Raw genomic sequence first — 27,906 nt, 5'->3', positions numbered from 1 at the left:
AAGGCTCTTAGTTTCTGGACCTTCCCAACCACTCTACATTTTAAATGGTGCTTCTTTATTTAGGAAGGACTCTTAGCCATGTTGAAACATTTGCAAGATCCTCAGTGAAGAAATTATTTATTTCATTTGTTATCATACCCCTGAAAAAGTCAGCAATCTGTCCATTCTGAAAAGCAGTGGTTAAATCACTACCTCATTACTCTTCCAATCCAGGAAGTTCAAAATGAAGTTTAGACTCTAATCCTAGCTAAAAACCCAAGCAACTCTGTGGCATCTGTGGGCCTTCAAGACTATTTTCTGTATGTGCCAAATACACAAAGTCACAACTATGAAGTTTTGCCTTAAGGTCTTGCATCTGTCCTATTGTATCTTCCTGTTGGATTTAGTGTAATCTCTGCAAGTTTTAATGATCTTTACAGCAGCAGTACAGTAATAGCCGACAGGAGAAGAGGGAAGTGATGGTAGTCATACTGCTGCACTGTGTGAGAGGGGCTCTATCTTCTGGGTTACCTCAGATCCGAGCCTCAGGTTGCACCCTGGGCTTGTTTTTGGTCCCATGTTCTCAAAGCCTTATATTTTGAGACCTGGCTATTAATAGCTAGTACAGATTAGCCATCTTTAAATCACAATTATAGAAAATGGGTAATCTCCGCAAACCTGAAGCTGCAGGAATATTGGAATGCTAACCTTTTTGTAAGTTATTAGTACAAGAGTTTGCTGTGCAAATCTTTTTGGAAGAACAATTCTTGATAGCTTTGGTAGCTTAAAAATGTCAACCTTGCTATAAAGCATTCATGTACATTACATGTATGCACTCTTGTACTTGAGTGTTTGTGTTGTTCCCAGAACTCAACATCATTCTTGAATTTTGAGGTTGAGATGCAATTGATTTACTATATTTCAAAGAAGGCTGAAGTATATGCTAGTCTCCAATTACACCTGATGACACAATGCACTTAAGTTACCTGAGCTGCTGATTTGAGCCTGGCTGTAGCCTACATAACTATAATAAATAGATACAATTGTTAGTAATTTAACCTAATTTCAACATAATTTCTTCAAATATAACATTAATTTTAATAATATAGAAATTTGGAAGTGTCTTTATTCTGCTAAGATAGTTCAGAATAAAGAAAAGACAGAGATACTAATTTTTTATAGGACCCAGTTTTTAACTGTTAACTCTAATAGATTTATTTTAAATTCTCAGACAATTAATCCAACGCTCAAAAAGTAAATTCTGTAAGTTTTGGGGAGGATATGCTGTTTTTCATAAAAAATAGAGGTTGAATCACTTTAAGTGCAAAATGGAACTCAGCTTTAACTATGGAGTTGAGTTGTAACCAGTGCTTCCATAGTTGAATATAAATATTTACTGAAAAACTTGTTTTTTCCAACCAATAAAAGTATATTGTGTTGTCATATGAGACCAAAATGCAGAAGAAGCTGTGGGATTTAAATTTCTTAGGTTAGTTCAGTTAACGTGCATTGCAGAGGTGACTTTTTGCATTTCATAGCCTTGTCTACATTAGAAAAATTTTAGCTTTGCATGCACAGTTGCATACACTAGCAACCCCATGTCCACATAAAGAGCTTGCAGCAGCTCACAGAGTACTGGAATCATAGGTGCTGGAACTAGGGATACTAGGGGTGCTGCTGCAACCCCTGACTTGAAGTGGTTTCCATTATATACAGGGTTCACAGTTTGGTTTTCAGCACTCCCACTACACAAGTTATTCCAGCATCCCTGACTAGCACTGTGGCAATTGCTCATGCTCAAAGCAAAGCTCACCACCATTGTACTCTGCATCAGATCAGTGTGCTCCATTGCAGTGCTAGAACAGTCTGACTGTGTTGGGGTTGGAGCTGCGCCAGTGAGAGATAACTATTTCACCAAATCCCCAGTTTCCTCAAGCCTGCTCATTTAACTTGTAAAATAAGTGCTTATATCTATTTTTGCATAAAGACAACTTTCAAAAGTATCCAGTTTCCATTTTCAAAAGTCACTTGGGTACTTAGGCACCTAGGTCACTTACAGTCTTCTGAAAACTTTATTCAACTTGTATACGTATACACATTTGGACACTTTACATTTTACAAATAGAAAACTGGATGAAGCAGTAAATAGAAATTTGCAAGGAGCTGTGGGATAGTTGCCTACGGTTCAGTGTGAGTGCAACAGTTTTCAGCGAGTGTTGTTTGTAGACATGGTGAATTGTGATCGCCCAAAAGAGGATGGATACTATGGATTCTCTGCAATGTTGCACTCTGCACTGGGTGTTTATCCATTGTGCAAGTTGCACTGATAAACTTAAGTAGTTTAGACACAACTGAGGGGGACACATGCTAGCAGATTATTGATTTATTTATTATAAAACGCTGGCTACAGAATAAAGATGTCACCTGGACTGGTTGTTGCACCTGATTAACAGAGTCCTTGACATATGAACACAAAAAGGAACAAAATGTAGAGGAAAACACAAGCTTTGCACTGTTTGTTCCCTGTCACCGTATAGGGCAATGTTGTATGTTATTGTTTGGAGAGTTAAGCAATATTAAAATACCGGTCTTATTGATATCCTCACATTGTGCTTTTATGCAATATATAGATATTTCTTGATATTTTATTTTAATTTCATGTTGATAACTACAATGTCACTTTAACTAGTCCATGGATTAAATGACCCCTGACTAGAAAAGTATGATATTAACAAACATTCTTCAGTCAATAATGCATTTTTAGTTTTCAGTCACATCATTCACATTAAAAGGAAGACATTAAAAAATACAGCAACAGCAGTTTTAAGACGGGAGCTAATATTGCCTTTGTCAGCAGTTTAACATGAGAGAGTAAAGAAATTGTTTCCCTCTCCAAAGAATTGGATTTTGTTTTGTCTGTTTATAAAAGTTATAATACTCTGGATGTCACATCCAGACCTTTAATAATTTGTTCAAATTTATACACATTATAATTTTAGAAAAAATACCATTAATTTGATGAATAGATTTTGGAACATGTAAGGAATATAGGCTTGCATAAATTAAGTCTTTTAGCCAAACTTTAATATTCCTGCTATGGAAAACTGTATTATTAAAATCTAATGTAGATGATACTTCATACTCTGTTACCTGACATTGCTTATTAAGTTAAAAGTTTAAATGAGTATTGTGATGTATTCTTTGTGCATGTTTCTTCTGCTTGTGTTCATAAAGAGATGTTATATAGTGTATATATATATTGCAATTGGTGAGAAAATTTCAATTATTGCCTAAAATAATGGGGAGAATAAATTGATAATTCCATAAGAGTATAGACAGTTTCCTAATCACTTACATAACAAGTTGCACTGGATTTTTTTTTTGTACATTTGCACTTGAGCATTCATCTCTTCTGTCCCTTACCCTTAACTTTCTAACAGCTTTTGGTTTTGCGGGCCTTTAATTGTGCAATAGTATTTTAAAACTGTTAAAGATGTGATTTTTTTTTTTTGAGATTTGCCTCTGCTTTCCATTACACAGATAATAAGTACAGCAAACAATAATCCCCCAAATCAAGGAAAAACAGGACTGTAATGAGGGGCTCTGGTAAGATATCTTAGTTGGACTGTTTCCCTCTGATATGACTGCTTACACACTCTGTTTGCTTTACAGAAAAGTAACAGGAAACTAATTTCCTGCCTGGACTGTCAAGTGTGTTTTGTGGTGATTTTATGTAGGTTAAAAAGATATTTTCTTTCTGTATTAAGAAATCTGCATAGTATTTATCCAAATTCTACATATACGTCATAGAAACACTTACAATTTTTCCTTTTTAAGCATCAGTAGATTTATCTTTGTAAAAGTAGTGAGCTATTTGTGTCTGAGAGATTAGACACACACAACATTAATGCCATTTGGCACTGAATATAATTTAAATTATTCGAATACTTTTGCTTGTCTGGTAATAGTACTATTTTTAGTCTTAAAGATCAGGACCATCAAATCAAACGTTTATAGTACTTTCAAAAAACAAGTACGCAGTCTCTCAGTTGTCTGATAGTTACTGTAACTAGGCACTCAACTATATTATTCCCAAAATAATTATGTGTGTTCATCTCAATATATAGTATTTTTGTAACACTGAAAGGGCCTGATCCAGAGCTCATTGAAGTCAATGGGAATATTTCCATTGACTTAAAAGGGCTTTGGATCGGACCTAATGTGTTAATTTTTCAGGACTAAGTTTTTTAAGACAGAATGTAGTTTTAATTTTCAGTTTTCTAGGCTGATCAAAATTTACGTATTGGTTTTATAATGTATAAACAAAACAGAAAACACTGTAAAAATTTTTTATAAATCACTTTTATAACAAGTAATCAGTGTATGGAATTAATTGTTAGAAATGTCGTGCAAACCAATAGAACCAGTAAGTGCGTTGCCAATCAATACATAAAGGCAACTGCTAGAAGAAATGTGGAAAAAGTATATTCATGTTAAGACTACTTGTAGCTTGACATGCCACAGCCTATGCTCATTGTCCTTGCATTTATCAGATTATTTATCTATAAACAGAAAAGTATTAGATGGCTCTTCAGAGAAACAATCCCATTATCAAAACTTGCATTTGAGGCTTTTATGTGTAAGGCTAAACTGTGTGTATATGTTGTGAAGGCCAAGACCATAACAGGGTTCAAAAAAGAACTAGATAAATTCATGGAGGATAAGTCCATCAATGGCTGTTAGCCAGGATGGGCAGGAATGGTGTCCCTAGCCTCTGGGAAGCTGACAGAGGATGGATCATTTGATGATTACCTGTTCTGTTCATTCCGTCTGGGGCACCTAGCACTGGCCACTGTCGGAAAACAGGATACTGGATTAGATGGACCTTTGGTCTGACCCAGTAGGGCCATTCTTATGTTCTTATTCTTATGAATATATGAAGTCTTAGACATTCAGGATAAATATTTAATATTTCATAATTATTCAATAGGCTTAACATCTACTAAAAATAAATACACCTCTACCCTGATATAACATGACCCGATATAACACTAATTCGGATATAATGTGATAAAGCAGCGCTCTGGGGGATGGGGCTGCGCGCTCCAGGGGATCAGCACATCAGCGTGTCTGGCTCCGACACGCTGCTCTGAGCAGTGTGTTAAGGGTGCCGGGCCGGGGCCAAGGGGTTGGATAAGGGGCAGAAGGTCTCGGGGGGCAGTCAGGGGACAGGGAACAGGGGGGGTTGGATGGTTCAGAGGTTCTGGGGGCGGGGCAGTCAGGGGACAGGGAACTGGGGCATTGGATAGGGCGTGGGAGTCCTGGGGGGCTTGTCATGGGGTGGGGGTGTGGATAGGGTTGGGGCAGTCAGGGAACAGGGAGCGGGGGCAGGGAGTTGGATGGATCGGGGGGGTTGAGGCGTCAGTCGGGGCAGGAAGTGACTACTAATAACAGAAATGCTCGAGGCCAAAGCAAGTTCGATATAACGTGGTAAGATTTTTTGGCTCCCAAGGACTGCGTTATATCTAGGTAGAGGTGTATCACTTGTGTGCCTGTGACTAATTTTTTAAACCCTTCTCTTCTATACCCTTTCTGATAACAGCTGTTACTGCAGTATATATAGTAATGTTCACTGTTAGCTTTATAGCCCTTGAAATGTATATTTCTAAAACATTGCTATATCAGTTTGTCTTCGTCTTTGTATTCATTTTTAATTCCATATTTTGTAAACAATGAATTCTTAACAGTCCATCACAATTCAGATAAAAACATCTATGCTTAATAATGTATAATGTATTGTAGACTCTCAGCAAGCATGGCCCAAAAAGCAGGCCACAATTACTTAAATGGATTCATCACATAAACTAGAAACTTCTTATGTGCAAGATATCTATCCTTATGTCATTGACTATGCTCTTACAACCAAATCTCATCATTATTTCTGTTTTCAAGATCAACAGCTTAAAAATTCAGTTTTTACTGACTGATGAATTGAGTTGCCTGTGTACATCACTCTTAAGAAATTGCAGGATTCTTAAAACCTCTCCCCTTATGACATCAGTTTGAGTTGTTATGAGAGGCTGTAATAGAAATATATGAGAAATGACACCCAACAGAATGGCAGTGCATTCAACTAATATACAAGACTTGAGTTCAAGAAAGGGTCTTGCTTCCAGATTCAGATCCTTGATCAGTGCATCCTCAAGGAGATTAGATTAAAACATGTTAGTATTCAATGTCAGATTAAACTATTGCGCAATATTTGCAATTTAAATATTTTCTTTTAGCTTGGGAGGGGGCAAGACATGATCACTTTTCTTATAAAAGAAGACAGGAAGAAAATTACAATACAGAGGATAGGAATTAATTTCAATTTAATCTATTATATGACCATCTTCTCTAACATATTGTTGCCAGAAACATGCAAAGACTACCTCATAAATCAACTGTACATTTGTTTTACTGGTTACAAACCACAAATTCCAGATTGTCACTGTCTCAAATTAAAAACAATATTTACATAGGAACACAGGTTATGGAATACTGGAAATACTGATGCTCCATTTAGTTCAGTAGCCAGATTATGGCTATTACACAGGAGTAGCACAACTGACAGTACATGATGGTCAAACCTCACCTTGCTCTTGTGGTTTGCTCATTGCCTCTCAATACTGTATGCAAGATTGGCACCCATTTCTCTCTTGATACCAAAGACTACCTGAACAATGGTAATATATGGGCCTCTACGGAGCTGTTTTTGGGTAACTGCAAAATAATTAAAATCACGAGATCTATGTAAGTTGGACCTCTAACTGACAGGTGCCTAGAGGGGGACTTTCCCCATATTCCTGCAACTCATAGTTATTTATCCCATTTTGTACTTTGCTAGGCTTTGCTCATGTGAACCAGTTTATTTTTGAACTAGCCAATTGCAGTGGTCTTGCTTAGATGGATCAGTAAAATCCGAAGTACTTTCTCGCCTTAGAGGTGGAAATCGTGTATTAAAATGTTTGTCTTATTATAAAGTAAAATATCTGCAATTTGAAGATAATCATGATTTATATACACCTATTAAATTGCAGTTTTTAAAGCAAAAGAAAAAAATAGTAGCAAACATTTTCTTCAAGCTTGAAACAGTTCTCCGGTATCAAATAAATTTTGGCTTTGAAATAGTTTAAGAAATGTTTAGTTTTAGTCTGATGGGGAACATCTACACAGGGATAAAAGACGCGTGCCATGGCTGTAGCTGGCCTGGGTCAGCTGTGGGGCTAAAAATTGCTGTGTAGATGTTTGGATTCAGGCTGGATCCCAAGCTCTGGGACTCACAATCTTCACAGGGTCCCAGGGCGCAGGCTCCAGCCTGAGCCCAAATGTCTACACACAATTTTTTCAGCCTTGGAGCCCAAGTCCTGTAAGTCAGAGTCAGCTGACCTGGGACACCTGTGGGTTTTTTTATCCCTGTGTAGACATATCCATAGAAGTTATGAAATATTCTTTTTAATATTTGTAATTGGATAACTGAACTTGTCACAAAAACCTTTTTACCTTTCAAAGACCCTTGAAATGACCCCTTAAAAAAAAAAGAAATCATCCTTCCTGTTTGAAGAACATCTCTAAAGCATGTAAATATTCTCAAGTATTTTTCTCAAGTTGCAGTCCATATTGTATCATTTTAGAAGCTTTATTTACACCTTTATTTGCCTTTCTGAATAAAATCTGCAACTTCATTTAATGTGATCCAGTACTTGTTTAAAAAATGAACTAATGTACTATACAAATAAAAACCAGATGGCTGTAATAAATAAAGGATCAAATACATTTGTACAAGGGTTCAAAGATGGAATATATTAGGGTTGTCAAGCTATTTAAAAAAATCACAATTAATTGCACGGGTAATCACACTATTAATAATAGAATACATTTATTTAAATATTTTTGGATGTTTTCCACATTTTCAAATATATTGATTTTAATTTTAACACAGAATACAAAGTGTTCGTGCTCACTTTATATTTTTTGTTACAAATATTTGCACTGCAAAAAACAAAAGAAATAGTATTTTTCAGTTCACCCAATACAAGTACTGTAGTGCAATATCTTTATCACGAAAGTTGAACTTACAAATGTAGAATTATGTACAAACAATAACTACATTCAAAAATAAAACAATGTAAAACTTTAGAGCTTACAAGTCCACTCAGTCCTGTTTCTTGTTCACCCAATCGGTCAGACAAACAAGTTTGTTTACACTTGCAGGAGATAATGCTGCCCGCTTCTTGTTCACAAAGTCACCTGAAAGTGAGAACAGGTGTTTGCATAGCACTGTTGTAGCCGGCATTGGAAGATATTTACATGCCAGGTGTGCTAACAATTCATATGTCCCTTCATGCTTCAGCCGTCATTCCAGAGGACATGTCCATGCTGATGACAGGTTCTGCTAGATAACAATCCAAAGCAGTGCAGACCAATGCATGTTCATTTTCATCATCTGAGTCAGATGCCATACTCACAAGGTTGATTTTCTTTTTTGGTGGTTTGAGTTCTGTAGTTTCCACATTGGAGTGTTGCTCTTTTAAGACTTCTGAAAGCATGCTCCATACTTCATCCCTTTCAGATTTTGGAAGGCAAATCAGATTCTTAAACCTTGGGTTGAGTGTTGTAGCTATCTTTAGAAATCTCACTTCGGTACCTTCTTTGCATTTTGTCAAATCGGCAGCGAAAGTGTTCTTAAAATGAACAACATGTTCTGAGTCATCATCTGAGAATAATATTTCATGTTATAGATGGCAGAATGCAGATAAAATAGAGCTGGAGACATACAATTCTCCCCCAAGGAGTTGTCACAAATTTAATTAATGCATTATTTTTTTAATAAGCGTCATCAGCATGGAAGCATGTCCTCCGGAATGGTGGCCAAAGCATGAAGGGCCATACACATATTTAGCATATCTGGCATGCAGATACCTTGCAGTGCTGGCTACAAAAGTCCCATGCGAATGCCTGTTCTCATTTTCTGGTGACATTGTAAATAAGAAGTGGGTAGCATTATCTCCCGTAAATGTAAACAAACCTGTTTGTCTCAGCAATTGGCGGAAAAAAAGTAGGACTGAGTGGACTTGTAGGCTCTAAAGTTTTGCATTGTTTTGTTTTTGAGTGCAGTTATGTAACAAACAAACAAAAATCTACATTTGTAAGTTGCACTTTCACAATAAAGAGATTGCACTACAGTACTTGTATGAGGTGAATTGAAAAATACTGTTTTATCATTTTTATAGTGCAAATATTTGTAATAAAAATAATAATATAAAGTGAGCAATGTACACTTTGTATTCTGGGTTGTAATTGAAATCAATATATTTGAAAATGTAGAAAAACATCCAAAAATATTTAATTTCAATTTTTATTCTATTATTTAACAGTGCAATTAAAACTGCTATTAATCGCGATTAATTTTTTTTATTTAATTGCATGAGTTAACTGCGATTAATCCGCAGCCCTAGAATATATATTTTATCACTTGTACATAAAACAATTGTGCAATGTATATCTGATGTAAAACTTTTTTGGACTTAACTGTCTTGAGTAATAGTTGTCTAACTTTCTCTCAAGTCACCAAAAATACTGAAATTCAGAAAGATTTTTTTTTCACTTCCATAGTTTTCCTACACACCTTCCCTTCACTCAACCATTGTTATAGGACCAGTTATTTCTCACCATCTCTTGCATTACTCAAGTCTCTTTGAAATATTGCTTCAAACTGTTTTCTAAGGTGGCACTCTTTGGTTATAACATTAGAATGCAGAAAAGTGAGTTGCAGTGAATTGATCAATAGTAGCCATATAAAACTTCAGCTGTGTGGGAGTTTAACCTGCTGAATAAATGTAATTCAAATGTCTGTAATGCATTTGCGTTGAACAGACTTGTCTATATCATTTGAAGATGTGCATTCCTCTTTCAATTTGTTTTTCTAATTACACTAATATTGTGTATTATGACAAATTATTTAAAACAGTCAGCAGATGGAAATATAAGAAACTTTCTATTTTTGTTGGTTTGGTTTTATCCAGTTTGAAAAAGTTCATGAACATATAGGGGTATCTGCCTAATCAAGAAAAGATAGACTTTTTCCTAACCATCTTACTATTCCTGTACCATCTACTGAAGATTACAAAGGGAAGGGATTTTGATAATCACTTAATTTGTAGAAAATGTTGGTAATGAGATTGCTGATCTTAGTGTTCTGTGTTTTATTTAATTCCCATAGCTGTGCTGAAAGGTGTATAGCTGATCTCAATGACTTACAGAGAAATACACAATACTACAGCAAGCTTTTTATAGTTATAGAGAGATTCTTTTTAGGAATGAGACAAAATAGAAATGTCAGATTTTGACATCCTTTAAAGTGTTGGTCATTTGATCTGAGTACTTGGATCTGAACTTGCCCCTAAAATTTTGATTTTGTGTCAGAGCTAAAACTAGAAGAGCTATGTTTTCTGGTTTACAGGCAGAACACAGAAAATTAATAAAGTGTAGACAATAGTCTAATATTGATAATGGTTTTCCGTCAATTGTGTCAGATAAGCACAGGCTCAATTTGAAGGCAGTCCAATCCCTCCTGGGAGTTCCCTAGTGCTCAGAGAGGGAGTATGCCTGCTGCTGTATCCCTTAGGGTGATGCCAGATATTATTTTGCCCTGTGCAGATAGCTGATTTCAGTAACCAGTGTGGAGAAGTGTGACTGTTTCTGTCCCTTGCAAATTTGGGAAGTTTCCTTGTGGCCTCTCCCTCACTGCCAGTGCCAGGCATGATATGGTCCATAATGTTCTCTCCTCACTGAGGAAAATGTTACTAGTTGACACAAGTTTTTTTAATAATTTTACTATAGTCTTTTCTATAGGGTAGGCAAGACCAAAGCACAAACAATAGAAAATCATTAAAGGGGAAGTTTTTAGCTGTATTTGACGTACTGGCTTTTACTCCTCCTGCTGTTACAGATTCTTGTAGTATTGTTAATTGAATTTGAGTGAGAGGGTTATGCCACCAGTTTTGGGGCTAGTAGTATTGGAGTATTAGTTATCAAATGAAAATCTTTTGATAAACAGCATAGCATTAATGTTGCCTGTCAGCCAACCAGTTAAAAATCCCTGACAGGTCTCTCTTTTGCCTTTATTTATTTGTGATGGGGGGCCTTTGGAGGAGGAACTTTGGACTGCCAAAATGAACTGTTGTTGAGAGACTTTGATATGTATGTAAGCAGTAGATGAGCTGCTCAGTGGCAACTCAGTATGATTAACCATAATATTAGCCAGATTCTGAATTAAAAGGATACTAAAGAGAGAAATAAAGGAATAGTTGCATCAGGACACTAATCCTGAGATACCAAGCCTTCCAGCAGTGAGACAATTATTTGAATGTTCACTAAATTGATACTGAGTGAAATCATGGTTCTTTGAGGGCTACATGAAAATACTTCGTTTTATGCCCTGGTTCTAGTGACTTCTCCAAAAATAAAATAATAATAAAGTACAGTTGGTACCTTTTTTGATAGTCTGAGCAGAACCCAAGTATTGCATTGTTCTGGAAGTTGAACTACCTTCTCATTACAAGAGAGTGGGGTCTCTAGATCAAGTTTAAAATGTCATTTGTGTATGTAAGAACACTTGCAAAATTGTTGCTAGTACTGTAGCTGTTCTGTTCATTTGATGTCTTTAATGACCATTACAGTCTAAGGGGAAAAAAAATGTGATCATACATGTGATGGTCATATCCATGTGATAATTTGCGCCACTGACCACTTTATTTGCACTCTACTCACTAATCCATCTCTACTGATATTGTTATCATTCCAAACTTCCAAGCAGGAAAAACAGTTGCCATGGGGGTTGGGGTGAGTGATGTAAAACTGCCCCATTTTTATATCTATTCTGAAAGAGTAAATGGAAAAATCACTAAAAAAAAACAAACAAAAAAACCTCCCACTTCTTTCTCCTTGCCACAAAAGAGAGAAATGTTTTGAAGTCTCCACTTGCAGATAGGAAAGAAGCCATCCCTTAGGGAAGATTTGGCTTATACATTATTGTAGTTTATGTACGAGACTTCAGAACTTCTTCCAGTATCAGTCCTCAAAAATCTACGCTCCAAAATGAGATTTCTCTGTGTAAAACCCCCAAAACAAGTTTTGCTATCTAAAGTTACTGGACATAAATTGTTATACAACATTTTTAGGGCTATGTGCAATAAATGTCTAAAAATTATTAATAAAATTAAAATTCTAGTGTCTATAGTTGAAACACTTCAGAATTGCTTGAATTGTAGTATGAGGTTAGTAAATTAATTCAATCTTTTAATCTAGTATGTGACAATTAGATTTCATAGGCTTTTTTTCATGGAATAGAATAGAATCATAAAATATTAGGGTTGGAAGGGACCTCAAGAGGTCATCTAATCCAACCCCCTGCTCAAAGCAGGACTTATCCCCAGTTTTTGCCCCAGATCCCTAAATGGCCTCCTCAAGGATGGAACTCTCAACCCTGGGTTTAGCAGGCCAATGCTCAAACCACTGAGCTATCCCTCCCCCCACATTTTCTTCACATAAAATTTAAAAATGAACTTTTTGTAGTAAATGTTAAGTTGTTTCACAATATTTTTGATAGCTACAGAAAAGAAAATTAGGCATGGACCAGGTCTGCTGCATGCTTTCCATGGGCCAAAGCTTTGAAGTTTTGTCTTTACACTTTTTTTTTAAGATGACTGAATGAATGCATATTTTTATATTAGCATAATGTAGTTAAAGGATGGCAACATTCTGTCTGTAAAGAGCAAGTATTTGAACACTTTGATACTCGTAGGAATGCATGCAAGTGGTGGTACATTAATTTTGAAGGAATAAATGGGCCTAAAGCATCAAAAGTGTTAACGTGACCCTGTAATTGTCCAGCATTAAACAGTTTTAAACAAGGTTCGAGGTTTGGGATACGGCCCCCTCAGCCTGCTTGATACCCTGGCAAACACATCATTAAACATCCTTTTAACCTTTTATTAAAGATACAGAAAAGGAAGTTAAAGCATTTGAAATACCAAGTATTAAATAAGGCTTTCATTTTCAAGTACCTTGATCCCTTTAGCTGGAGAGAGTTTTTAAAAAGGAACCTCCCCTGCCACCACCCTTGTTTCGCTGTCATTTAGGCCATTCCTATGCTATGCAGTGCCATAGCTGTGTCGGTATAACTGGCTACAGTGATGGAAGGTGTTTTTGCTTCGCTACAGGAACACTACCTCCCCAAGCAATGGTAACTAGGTTAATGGAAGCATTCTTCTGTCAACCTAGCTGCATCTATAGTAGGGGCTAGGTTGACATAGGTATGGCAGTTGGGGTGTGGATTTTTTTTACCTAAATTTTACATGTAGACAAGTCTTTAGATGGTATTTAAAATGGTAAAAACTGTCCTTTCTGGGGAAAAGAGAAGTTAGTTGAAATGGGCTGGAGCTATAGTTGTTGAAATCCGATCCCATTTTCTGAAAGACAAAACAAGACAAATACACAAGTGGGGAGAGAAAAGAACAGCAATGATATAAAATGGAGCTGCTGTCTCTGGTGTTAACTCTCACTTGCAACATGACTGCTAGAAAAAAAACAGCCACACTAAGAAATTTGCACCTGTGTCAGGCTGTTTGGGCCATTGCTTTTAGTTGCCTATTTCTGATCACAGGCTTACAGTAATGTTGCAAAGCATACAGTTTTAGCTGGTTAGGCCAGACTTCTCTTAGACAGAAGGTGAAAGGATAGGAAAGAGAAAATATGGGATGGAGAAGGAGAAGGAAAAGGACATGTGAGGGGTTGGGAGTAACAGTCTCTTATCAGGGGGTATTTGGGAGTGAGCCAGAGCCAGTGGAGGAGATGACGTCATTTGGGTCCCTCTCTTGGCCAAGTCTGGTCAGGACATCTCTGAGGATCAGGGTAATGAAACCCTGATGATGTCACAGTGGATCCCTGATTCCCAGGAGGCCATGGGAGTAGCAGCCATGATGATGAAGCCTGCTCCTTCCCATTCTTTGTCAGCCAGTCATCGCCTGTGATTTCCTCCTGCCCCCAGTTTTTTTTATTTTAAGGACCCCAAAAGGCAGCGCTGGGTGGAATAGCTCATCCTCTCATTAGGTCTAATTTCCAGCCCACAATTTTGGTTCACTGATTTAAAATCATTCTAGGAAGGAAAATGCCAAAGAAACCCACCACAGTGGCATTTAATTTCAGAAAAGGGAACAACATTAAAATGAGGACTCTAGTTAAATGGAAATTGAAAAGAACAGTTGCAAGAATGAAATGCCTGCAAGCTGCATGGGAACTTTTTAAAACACCATACTACAGGATCAAAATATATGTATATCCCAAAGAAAGAGAGAGTAAGAGCTCCAAAAATAACACCACCATGGTTAAACAGAGTAAAAGAGACCGAGACAAAAAGGCATCCTTTAAAAATTGGTACTCATATCCTTCTCAGGAAAATAAGATTATACACTCTGGCAAGTCAAGTGTAAAAGTATAAGTAACCAGACCAAAAAAGAATTTGAAGAGTAACTAGCTAAAACCACAAAAACGAACAGCAATTTTTTTTTAAGTGTATCAGAGTCAGGAAGCCTGCCAAACAATAATGGGGCCACTGTATGATCAAGGAGCAGTCAAGGAAGACAAGGCTGTTAAGGAGAAGCTTTACATCACTCTTCACTGCAAAGGATGTGAGGGAGAGTCCCACACCTGAGCCATTCTTTTCAGGCAGTAAAACTGAGGAACTGTCCCAGATTGAGGTGTCAATAGAAGAGGTTTTGGAACAAATTAATAAACAGTAATAAGTCACCAGGACAAGATGGTATTCACTCAAGAGTTTTGAAGGATCTCAAATATGAAACTACAGAACTACTAACTATGGTATGTAACCTATCACTTAAATCAGCCTCCGTACCAGATGACTGGTAGATAGCTATGTGATGCTGATTTTTAAAAATGGCTCCAGATGCAATTCTGGCAATTACAGGCCAGTAAGCCTAACTTCAGTACTGGGTAAATTGAAACTGTAATAAGGAACAGAATTGTCAGACACGTAGATGAACAGGATATGTTGGGGAAGAGTCGACAGAGGTTTTGTAAAAGGAAATCATGCTTCACTAATCTATTAGAATTCTTCACGGGACATCAACAAACATGGACAAAGGTGAACCACTGGATATAGTCAACTTGGACTTTCAGAAAGCCTTTGACAAGGTCCCTCACCAAAGGCTCTTAACTAAAGTAAGTAGTCTTGGGATAAGAAGGAAGGATCTTCTCATGCATCAGTAACTAGTTAAAAGATAGGAGACAAAGGCTAGGAATAAATGGTTAGTTTTCACAGGGGGGAGAGGTAAATAGCACAGTCCCCCAAGGATCTGTACTGGCAGCAGTGCTGTTCAACATATTCATAAATGATCTGGAAATAGGGGTAAACAGTGAGGGTGCATAGTTTTCAGACGAAACAAAATTACTCAAGATAGTTAAGTCCAAAACTAACTGAGAAGAGTTACAAAGGGTGTCACAAAACTGTGTGACTGGGCAAGAAGATGGCAGATGACATTCAGTGTTGATAAATGCAAAGTAATGCATATTGGAAAACATCATCCCAACTACACATACAAAATGATAAAATAGCTAAATTAGCTATTACCACTCAACATAATGTGCAGCAGCCGTCAAAATAGCTAACAATGTTAGGAACCATTAGGAAAGGGATAGATAGTAAGACAGAAAATATAATCATGTCACTATATAAATTCATGGTGTTTGCAGTTCTGGTTGCCTCATCTTTTAAAAAAAAAAAAGAACATTAGAATTGGAAAAACTATAGAGAAGGGCAACAAAAATTATTAGGAGTATGGAACAGCTTCTGTATGAGGAGAAATTAAAAAGACTGGAAGTGTTCAGCTTGGAGTAGAATCAACTGAGGATATAATAGAGGTCTATAAAATAATGAATGGTGTAAAGGAAGTGAATAAGGAAGTGTTATCTACCCTCTCACATAACACATGAACCAGAGGTCGCCCACTGAAATTAATAGGCACCAAATTTAAAACAGATACAAGGAAGTAGTTTTTCACACAATGCACGGTCAACTTGTGGAACTTGTAGCCAGGGCATCTTGTGAGGACCAAACTATAACTGTGTTCAAAGAAGAACTAGATAAGTTCATGAATGATAAGTCACTTTGGATGGGCTATTACCAGCAGGAGAGTGAGTTTGTGTGTGGGGGGGTGGAGGGTGAGAAAACCTGGATTTGTGCTGGAAATGGCCCAACTTGATGATCACTTTAGATAAGCTATTACCAGCAGGACAGTGGGGTGGGAGGAGGTATTGTTTCATGATCTCTGTGTGTATATAATGTCTGCTGCAGTTTCCACGGTATGTATCCGATGAAGTGAGCTGTAGCTCATGAAAGCTCATGCTCAAATAAATTGGTTAGTCTCTAAGGTGCCACAAGTACTCCTTTTCTTTTTGCGAATACAGACTAACACAGCTGTTACTCTGAAAAAAGTCCATCAATGACTACCAGCCAAAATGGTCAGGGACTCAACCTCCTGCTCCGGGTGCCTAAACCTCTGATTGCTGGAAGCTGGAACTGGATGAGCGGGGATGGATCTCTTGATAAATTTCCCAGTTTTGTTAGCTCTTTCTGAAACATGTTGTCAGACAACAGAATACTGGGCTAAATGGACCATTGGTCTGACCCCGTATGGCCATTCTTATGTTCTTGTGATTTCCGGTTCCACTCTTCTCTTTTTTTACCAGACGTGGTCCTAACACAGTCCTTGAGTTATATCAGTAGGTCTTTTTGTTTGAACTGATTCAGTATGTCTCCCTTTTGCATCTTTTTCCATTGACATTTATTGATACACGTGATTGGAACATTTTGTAAACTTTTTATCCACTTTCCCACAGTTAAGCTTACAATTAAGGTAAATTTTTAGGCCCAATTATTACAAAAGTGGTCAATGAAATAAAAGTAGAGGAGGGCTAATTTAAAAAAAAAAAAGGATTTGTATTACAATTTGTTACAAAATGGGTATTTGTATTTAAATCTTCCCTTGCTTCCAATTCCATAATTGTGCGGGTACGTTTGCAGTCACAGAAATGAGTACCCATATTTGTGTAGAATTACTGTGATTGCATGCACAGTGGTGATAAGTATGCAAAGGACCCATTAAACAATTAACTGACCAATTGATGCACAGTTATGAAATCTGGTCCCTAACATTCAGTCATGTATTTATGCTGAGAGTGGGAGAACCATCTGTGTTGTTACTTCTGCTTAATTAGATCAGTTGCCAAGAAAAAGATTAATGAGGTTTTTGGTTAATCTTAACAATGGATAAATAAAACTTTTTTTCTGTTTAAATTTAATTATTGGAGGTGTCTAAGAGCTGGTTAATGGTTTATAGTTATAAATTTCTGTATGCTGGCATAAATTTCCCACTGTGCAACCCTGTTTTTACTTCATGCTGCTGCTCAACGCTTTTTCAGCTACTAGGTGTCAATTCCTAACAAAAGTGAAGACTAGATGAGATCAAACTGGCTATGTAAGATTAAGCCGATATGATGGATAAGGGAAGCACTGTATCTTTTAGCAGAATTGTTTATCTGGCCTTTGTAAAAGCATATTTTGCAATCTCAGGCCATATTGAGTCCATTGCTGGCCCTGAATTCTCAGCTGACAGCTATGGTATATTTTTGGCTTGTGGGCTGTAACTGTTCTCCTTTGAGAGAAAGGATGATTGTAAAGTAAAGGTACATGATTGGAATTCAGGCCATCTGGGTTCAATTCCAGGATCTGTGACAGTCTTCCTTTATGACTTGGGGCAAGTCAGTTAACCGCTCTGTGCTTAAATTCTCTATATGTGGAAAGGACATATTACTTGCATCCCACTCATAGCCTGGTCTGGTTAGGCTGTAAACTTATTGGGGCAGGGATTGTCTTTTCGTGTGCATTTGCACAGCTCTTAGCCCACTGACTCCGATTTTGGTGGGGTCTCTAACGCTGCCATAATAGGAATAATATATAATCTGATGTGGACAGTGTCGCAGTGAGCCATGGCTTTATAATGTGAAGGCAAAAAAGCTGCAGTAAGATCTACTTGGGGCACCACTGAAGAGGACTTGAAAGCTTCAGCTACTGCTGAAGTTAGCAGCTCCCCTTGAGTTGGAGAGCTCATAACAAAAGTGCTCCATGACCTGCATTGGCTGCCAGTTTGCTTTTGGGTGCAGTTCAAACATTAGCATCTATAACCTAATAATGGTCTGAGACCCACTTATTGGAAGATCCTCTCTTGTCTCCAAGCCCTACCATGGGAGTTAAAATCTGTTGAGGTTTTTTTTTTTTTTTTTTTCTGTCCTGGAATTTACATTGCCAGTAGCCAGGTATTCCCAGCAAAGGGCCCACACCTTGGAACCTGTTCCATCAAGTAGTTTGAGAACCCAAGTTGGTGGGACTATGTTTTATGTTTATTGTAATAGGGAATGGGAACTTTAGTTAATATGCAGGATTTTATTCTCCTGTGATGGATTCTTTGTATTGCTGTAGGTTGCCAGTGTGCATTGGAAATGAGCACTAATATAAATCTCAATATTCCGTACTGATAACAGAAGTATACAAATAGTTTTAAATCTGAAACATGGGCATAAATCTAAATTATCCTCATTCGGTTTACTGAATCATGGAGGTTCAGTTAGTAGGAATAATAAGTAAATGTTTCAGACTGTAAAGATCTACTTTTATTCCTCTTATAGATTCTATCCTTATTATCCTTCCATTTAGGGTCAGCTTTATCTGCTGGTGACAGACCAGGGTTTTCTTACAGAAGAGAAAGTTGTCTGGGAAAGTTTACATAATGTAGATGGTGATGGAAATTTCTGTGACTCTGAATTCCACCTTCGGCCTCCATCAGACCCAGAAACTGTATATAGAGGGCAGCAGGATCAAATTGATCAGGTAAATCTATTGCATTTCTCCAGCTTTTGTAGGGTGGGATTTTCCAAAGTTGTCCCATTGAAGTCAATGGAAGTTCTACCACTGACTTCAATGGGATCAGAGTAAGGCTGACACTGATTGTTTTTGAAAATTGCTCTCTAGGAAAAATGAACCCATTTTCCAAAGATTCTGCTGTTGCCTCTTCACATGGGTATTTCTTAGCATGTTTTGTTCAGGTACCAGAAGTCAGATTTGACATGTTAAGGAATTAATGTACATTATTTTAAAAAAAAATCATACTATGGAATTTTTGCTTCTTCGGATGCTTGTCCATATGCACGTTCCACTCATAGTGTGCATATGCCTCAAGAGCTCAAGATTGGAGACTTTTTGGCCAGTAGTATCCATACGTGCATGTGCACCCTGCCAATCCTCATTGCTCTGCAGTGAGGGCATATAAGGGAGAAGCTAATCAGCCACCACTCAATTCTTCTCACATCCTTTCAGCTTAGAAATGAAGCCCTGATTGTCTGAGAGACTGCCAGCCGTTCTCTACTAGTATAGTTCTAGCTCTGATTTCACAGTTTATATAGTCATAGCTTAGTCCATTAATAGATATAGTTATCGGATTGTCTGTTGTTATTGTTAGTTCTTTAGGGATTAATCACCAACAGCATGGTATCATCTGGTTCTCTTGGATTGAAATGCTGCCCCTTGTGAGGGAACTGTCACAGTCTCAGATTAACATTCAGAAGTGCTTTGATTGTCTGAAAGAATCGTACATTCCTAGCAAATGGGCAATTTATAAGTCTTTTAGTTCTAAGGCCAGGGAAGACAGGAAGGCTGGTTTTCAGGTCTTCCTCATGACTCAGAGCCCCCAAGTACAGCCTGCAAGAGCCCAATTACTGCCCAACTTCCAGGCCATGAGGTCTGTGTCCTCAGACAGCCCACAAGGCTCCAGGAGTCCGAGAGGCAGAACACCTACCAAGGCTTTGTCTAAGAGGAAAACCTGCCCACAGCACATAACATCTGCTGAGACGACGTGGCCCAAAATGATTCCTGCCAAAGCTCAGTCTCATGCCGATTCCGACTGGATGGCACCAAAGCACCCCGCACAGAAAACTCTGCATTCACAAAAGAACTTGTATAATCCTAGTACCATCTACCTAATACTCTATAGATGCATTGTGAAATGGCCCCAGCACTGATACTCCTGGCAGCAGGGCCAAGCTGACCTAGGCCAGACACCAGGGGCCTCTCCTGTTCCATAATGGAGAATGTAAAATATGCTGAGAGAACCTGGTTCCAGACCACCAATCCACAACACCTTTGCTGAAGGCACCATACAAGTACTAAGCACCAGTTGATCTCCAGATACAACAGGACCTACAATCTCCCTTACTGTTTGTAGTGTTGTTGTAGCCATGTTGGTCCCAGGATATGAGAGCAACATGGTGGGTGAGGTAATATCTTTTATTGGACCAACTTCTGGTGGTGGAAGAGACAAGTTTTTGAGCTTCAGAGCTCTTCTTCAGCTCTGTAAAGCTTGAAAGCTCGTTTCTTCCACAAACGGAAATTGGTCTAATAAAAGATACTACCTCATCTCCCTTATTGTTGGCTTCAGCATTACAGTCAGCATCGACTTTACTAACTGGTGTGGCACTATCTGTTGCTAACGCACTGGGAGCCACAGCACCACCCACGTCAACATCACCCATTAATCAGCATTTTCCATTCTTCTTATCTTCAGAGTCAAAGGGTTAGGAAGATCCATACCAGTAGCATCTTTACTTGCCTCAAACCTCAACATTTGATAGAGTCCAAACACTCTTCACGGGAAAAATACTGGGACCTTTAAAATCTTGACCCATGGTTCCCTATCTCCTGGCCATCAGGCTCATACCAATCAATTCCCATGTGGCCCTATTGGGAACCCTGGTCTGCTCAATCCAGTTTTAGCCAGATGGACCAGCACCGCTGCCAGGAGATTGTTTCACCCACAATATCAGTCCCAGAGGCTACCCACTTCTTGGTTCCGCTTCAACCGCAGGTAGAGCAGGAAGTTATGGAAGAACAGGAACCAGAGGGAAGCCTGTCAGCTCCGGTGGCCCTGTTCTTTGTCCCCTGATGAGGTTGTAGTGTACCACCAGTGGCATCATAATTGGACAATTTCAAGGACTTCCAATATTTATTAAAAAGGATATCTGAGGTCCTTCAAATCCCTATTGAGGAGGTCCAGAAGCAGACTCATAAATTAGTGGACATACCCCATGCTGCTTTGGCAGGAAAAATAGCCCTCCCTGTCAACAAAGCTATCATGGACACAGCCAAAACTGTGTGGCAAATGCATACTTCAGCACCCCATTGCTCTCTTAGGGCAGATAGAAAATAGCAAGTACCTCTCAAGCGTGCAGAATTCTTTTACAGACACTTTCCTCTGTAGTCACAGTAATGAAGGAAAGAGCAAAACAACTCAAGTCCACACCAAAAGGAGGACTAATCAAAGAGATTAGATAAATTTGCCCAGAAAGCCTACTCTTTGGCAATTCTACAGTTCTATGTGGCCAATTACTAGGCCATATTAGCCAGTTATGGCTTCTGATACACGAGAGACTGCATGTCTTTACAGATAAACTGCCAAATGAGACTTAAAAAGAATTTGTCATTAGTCAGCAAGGGCCAGCAAATGGCCAATACACGTAAGCGAGGCTCACTGGATATGGTGGAAACAACTATCAGATTCATGGTGATGGTGGTTGTTATGCAACAGGCATTCTGGCTTCAGGGCACTAGAGTACAAACTACATCTGTGGCATCACTGTGAAAATTTTCCCATATCAGTCATCTGTAAAGCATCTATTTGGGCATCAATACACATCATCATAAAGCACTACACCCTCACAGAGTCTTCTAGATCTGATGCTGTATTTGGTAAAGCAGTTCTTCAGTCATTGTTTAACTAACCATTCTAAGCTCCCATTGTTGCTTGGGAGTCACTATCAGTGGAAAGTGTATATGGACAAACACTTGAAGGAGAATGGCAAGTTACTTACCATGTACAGTAAATGGAGTTTCTTGAGATGTGTTGACCATATGCACTCCACATCCATCCTTCCATTCCGTCTGCCTTCGAGTTGACTTTGGGGATTCTGCAGTGGGAAGTGCTGACGCACATTGCCCTTAAATGCCCTCACTGCAGAGCACAAGGAATGGAAGGGTGCATGCACGCCATATGGATAGCGTGAGCCAAAAAGTCTCCAATCTCAAACTCTCTAGGTGCATGTACACTATGAATGGAATGTCAACACATCTCGAAGAACTCCAGTTACTGATAAATTACTGTCATCCTATTAGTAAAAACTTAGTAGCTTATGCTAGTTTATGAAAGCTACAATATCTAGCCAACTTCAGATTTGGTCTGTAAGGATTTTAATTCTACATGCTGTTGGTAATTTACCTTAAAAGCATGGGTTATCCTGTCTGTAAGGGTTCATAAATTAGAGAACAGTAGTACAGTACATAATTGTGTTTTGATATACATTATTTCAGATCTCACTGTCCTCACTGAACTTTGCCTTTTGATGTCAATTCTGCAGAATGGAAAAACAGTAGTATTCATAGATTCTAGTTTGTTTGTCTTATATTAGCTTCTAGAGGCCTCTTCTAAGAGGACCCATTGTGGTAGGCAGGGTAGAAACGTACAGCAAGAGACAGTTTCTGCCTCAAAGAACTTACATTCTACGTAGACAAAACTAATTAATGAGTTCTTAAAGTGTATTTGAGAAGCATTTTTACATATTTTAAAAAGCTTCAAATATGTGTAGGCAGATGCGTTTATAAATTTAAGCACTTCAGTTAAAATCTGAGATAATCCCCCATATTAACATGTCCCAATATACATGTGTAGGTTTTGATAATTTTCTGATAATATAAATCAAGACTTAATCTTATTCCCTGCAAATACATGAGTGAAATTTAGAAAATTTAGAAACATGAGAAAAATTTAGGGGCCACCTGTGGTACTGCACAGTCAGTTATAAGCAGAGACTAGCCCAAACAGATGTCTGTAATTGAGCTGATTATCTGAAATTAATGTTATCAGATTTAATTTGTTTGGAGCTGTTGAAATAATGCAAAAAACCAACAACCATGGTATATCAAAATTAAACATTAAAAAGCTGGCATATCAATTTTTCTGCTAGGGTGAAGTGCTACATTGTGGGGAAAATACGCTTGAGAACAAATTTGGAATGATGACTCTGTACTGGCATTTGTTGGAATTGAACACTTCAGGGCAACCACAAAAATTCAATGGGTTGGATTCTCCACTGTGATTTTTATGGCTCAAAGCAGCCATAAAGCCAGCGGTGATGGGCACTTAGGATTCTCCTTGGGTAAGGGGAATCCCCAAGTAGCGTAGAGCTGGTATAGTAGCCTTTTATGGCTAGCTCCCAGTGCAAGGGGCATTTCTGAGTGAAAGAGAGATGGCTGGGGCATCTTCACTTGCTGGAAATCCATGGCTGCCACGGCACCTTGATGCTGTGGACAACTGTACAAAAGTTAGCTATATATCTGTATGTACACTTAGTTCTTGACGAGCTAGGGTGAAAATCTAACTCTCGCAATCCTGATGTGCATTATTTGTGTGGAACCTGCTTCCACATACTAAAAGTTCCCTAGTGTGTTCAATGTACTCGTGTTTTAAAGCTCTGAACTGGAAGACTGTAATACCTCTCTTTCTTCTATCGATCAAGAAGAAATTCCATTTTATTTTGCTATTACTACTACTATTTTATTTGGCTGAAAGGTGTTTTCCCATGACAGCTCCCTCATGGCAGATAAAATGAAAACTAAATTCAATACCAATAATAACTGATAGCTGCAAAACATTCTGTTATTCTTAGGTGGTGCAATACAGTACAATTCTGGATGACATATCTTCATAGTAATGGAATATTTTTGTTTGATCCAGTATTACTATTAAAGTGCAGCTTTTGAAGAATTCCTTTGCAAAAGTTACAGTATTGTACAGTAGCCTAACAATCAGAAGTAGCTAATTTAAATAGTGACAAAATATTCTCTTACTTAAATTCAAAATCTTTGCTCTCCTCTGATATAAAATTAAATGACAGAGGGACACTTATCCAAATATGTGTGTGCTTTTTGGGAAGGTCATAACCTTTCCTTCTTTAAGGAGTTTGTGTAGATGTGGAAGGGGTGGAGAAGCAGTATTCAGAATAATCAGATGGTCTGTGCATCCAGTAGTAACCCTGAGTCAAAGCACAGATTTTGCACTGGAGATCATCTGTCCATCTGCAGTCCCCTGAGACTTATCATCCTCTCCCCAAGTACTGGTAGTGCCTGGGTTCTGTTTTTCTTATGTCACCAACCGCATAGTGTAAGCTAATGCTCCTTGAAGGGACATTTACTAATGTTACTGTGTGCAGTGGAAGGGGAAATGTGCCACATAAAGCAGCTGATTCCTGCTTCTGCACCTCTCTGGCTTCACATTAAACTGAATTTCCATGTGGTTGTCTGAGGAGAAAAATGTGAGTACTGTATATGGTAGTTAGGTTAGGGGAAAGAGATGTTACTGCACTTGTCCATGCCCCCACACATAGTTTTTCTGAGGGATTTCTGCAGTTTTGCTCTCTTCTGCTCTTGGTCTAAAGTGCTTTTGCAAAGCAATGTGCTAATTAAAGTACTCTTCTTGAATGATAATATATTGCAACATGAATATTTCTGAAAGGATAAAATCACTAGTTCACATAACTTTAGCACTTTGTCCGTGTGGAACTTCATTCTCTTACGTGCTTAAAATTTAAGTGAGTATTAACATCTCTGAGTAATGATGGTCTGTAAGTCATAATCCCTCTGCTAGATTTTCAGAGCAATCCCCTCCCCCCAAAGATAGGATGAAGATTTTTGGTGGAGAATAGCTTGCTCATAGTGGTTTAATGGAACATTTATAAAAAAGGGAGGTGATAATATTAGGAATTTAAAAAGTAAGCCCATATGTAAACAAAGTTTTTTTTATATATGTTTGTTTACATATGGATAAATATTAAAAAAAAGTTATGCTGTAGATATACTGCAGTACAGAACAGAGTCAGAGAAGGTATACAGGTGCTCCTGTCACAATTCCTTCCTTGATCTGACTTCGTATGGAGGCTTTAACCAGCACTTTTAAGTGGCCATTCAACATAAAAAACCATCCAGGAAGCATAAATACTGAATCCTGGAGCTCTCATTTTTAGAGGTTCATGGAAGTCCTGTTACAACTTTGGCTTATCATTAGGGTAGCAGAAGAGTGTTTACTAATAATGAGTTTACTTCTTAGGACTATCTGATGGCATTGTCTTTACAACAAGAGCAGCAGAGCCAAGATATTGATTGGGAGCAGATCCCAGAAGGAATCAGTGATCTAGAGCTAGCAAAGAAGCTGCAGGAAGAGGAGGATAGGCGGGCTTCTCAGTACTATCAGGAACAAGAACAAGCAGCTGCAGCTGCTGCTCAGGCCCAGGTAAGAGCATATTCCATGGTTAGAGTACAGTTATTAGCTTTATTTAGTTTCTGGTAACTTCATTAAAACACAAATTCTTACTACTGTGAGTGTTTTACATCAATGACAAGTTTCATTCAGTATGAAAAGGATACTGTCTGTTTGATTTTCTTCCATAGCATCTTACTTTACCTCAGATTTTATAGGCAGCATTATCATAGCAATGTTCATAGAACTTGCTCTAGATGTGTAACACTAATACCACTAACACTCTGTACAGTGAGTGAATATGACGATTGTACAACAAACTTTAGGAAAAATCTTATTACTGCTAGAATATGCATGCTAATTCCGTATCAATTTCTGTCAGTGTCATGGTAAATTAAACCAGGTTGCTAATGGCCTTGGCATCTACACCAAGATTTTGCTAAGACTATTAAATAGGGATGCTGATAAGAGTTATAATTGTAGTTACAGAAATTGCATTGAAACAGAAGTAGCACCGTGCAGCATTTCAGCCATCTTTGGATGAAGAAGAGAAAGCTGATCAGGATTTTTTTAATAAGACAATCCTATGAAAAGCTGAAACATATATCTTTTGGATTTTGAATTTTTGTATACTGATTAGCATGCAGAGTTAGGTTTTCATTATTCAGCTATTAGCAGCTACAGCAAAATGAGTTTTTAACATCTTATTCCTCTCCTACATCATGACTAGAAATGTCACTGAATGCAGTTCTGCTTGTCTCACTGTCCCTAAATAATCCCGTTTTCAGTTTTGCATAACTGTTTTGTACACACCTAATTGTATCTGACTTCTGAAACTAAAACAACTAAAAAGCTGCATAAAACCCCATTTATCCAACTTGCATTTAATCGGTAAGTTCTTATTCATATCTGTTTATTCCTCATGAGACATTTTCCTTGTTATTTCCCCAGTCATCCAAATGTGAGGCAGCAAATGCAAAACTTATCCCTGTGTATGGGTGAATCATAAAAGCTGAAAAAAGTCTGTCTCAAATTTATTCATTAGACTGCAGAACTGACAAAGAGGACAGAAAACTCAAAATTGACTGAAGCCTTCTCATTCAGGGGAAAAAAAAAAGTAGCACACAGAGAGGGAGAGCATCTTCCAGCATTTTGAGGGTGCTGCTTGTTAACTCAGTGATCATAGCCTGTGCAATAGACGTCTTGGCATTTGGTGTCAAAAAAACTCTGCCTTTATCCTGTTTGTTTAGTCCAGTGGTTTTCAAACTGTGGGTCGTGACCCAGTACTGGGTTGCGGAATGTAAGGCACTGGGTTGCGGTGGCTCTGGTCAGCACCGTCGACTGAGCCATTAAAAGTCCCGTCGACGGTGCTGCCTGGCTAAGGCAGGCTAGTCCCGACCTGTTCTGACACCGCATTGCACCCCAGAATGGCCTGGCTCCTAGGTGCGGGGACCACGGGGCTCCACGCGCTGACCTCACCCAGAGCACCAGCTCCGCACTCCCATTGGCCAGTTCCCGGCCAGTGGGAGCTGGGGGCAGTGCCTGCGGGCAAGAGTCGCACAGAGCCACTTGCGTACCTCTGCCTAGGAGCTGGACTTGTTGCTGGCCGCTTCCAGGGCACAGCGCGGTCCATGGTCCACCCCCACTGCGCCACTGACAAGGAGCTGCCCAGGGTAAACCCGCACCCCAATCCCCTGCCCCATCCCTGAGCCCCCCGAAACCCGGAGCCCCTTCCTGCACCCCAAATTCCTCATCCCTGGCCCCACCCCAGAGCCTACACCTCCATCCCAGAGCCCTGACCCCCTCCTACACCCCAACTTCCTGCCCCAGCCCAGAACCCCCTCCCACATACTGAACCCCTCATTCCCAGCCTCACCCCTGCACCTCTACCCTCTGCCCCAGCTCTGAGCCCCTCCCAAACCCCTCATCCCCAGCTCCATTGAATCATGGGCATCAACAATTTCCTGCAACTGTGTTGCCAGAAATTTTTTTTGAAAACCGCGGATTTAGTCCACTGTAATTACTGAATTGTCAGAGGAGATATCCTCAAGTTATCTGTTAAATAATATGCAACTATGCTACTTTCCCACAAACCACATTATAGGAGTTTGTGCTCTTGCGTTATGTTATGTAATACTTTAGTTTGTTGGAGATTTGGTAATTGCTTTTATTCTGTCCTTTTAATTTTATGTCAAAATATCAAATTAGCGGTAGATGACCATAGAATTTGCAGTCCAGGTCCTTTTAGGTTGTTTTGTCAAGGTAAATAATTATGTTCAAGATACCGTGTTTAATGTGATTTATATTCATCTATGTAAATTGTCACCTAACTGAATTTTTTTAATTGCCCTTCCTGATTCTGAGATCATTTTAAAAAAAAAAAAAAAAAGCACATTTTTAGTTGCGAAAAATATTCAAAAATTGAAAGTAAACTATCACAGTGAAGTCTGAC

General features: G+C 38.5%; 1 protein-coding gene across 4 annotated transcripts in view; it reads left to right on the top strand.

The window, feature by feature from the left end:
• MINDY2 (MINDY lysine 48 deubiquitinase 2) overlaps positions 1-27,906 on the top strand; it is a 102,292-nt gene that overhangs the window by 67,308 nt on the left and 7,078 nt on the right. For all 4 annotated transcript variants that reach the window (XR_014713244.1, XR_014713245.1, XM_084640728.1 and 1 more), the window contains exons 7-8: positions 18,812-18,985; positions 25,305-25,487. Coding sequence is in view for 2 of the 4 variants with exons in the window: in XM_084640728.1 (XP_084496854.1) it covers positions 18,812-18,985; positions 25,305-25,487 (357 nt within the window). In the remaining 2 variants the exon portion in view is untranslated. The remainder of the gene's footprint in view (positions 1-18,811; positions 18,986-25,304; positions 25,488-27,906) is intronic.

The sequence above is a fragment of the Lepidochelys olivacea genome (assembly GCF_965140295.1).
Source record: "Lepidochelys olivacea isolate rLepOli2 genome assembly, chromosome: 10".
In the NCBI taxonomy this organism is placed as follows: domain Eukaryota; kingdom Metazoa; phylum Chordata; order Testudines; family Cheloniidae; genus Lepidochelys; species Lepidochelys olivacea.
Note: the sequence above shows the minus strand (reverse complement) of the source record. Positions and strands in the feature narration are given on the sequence as shown.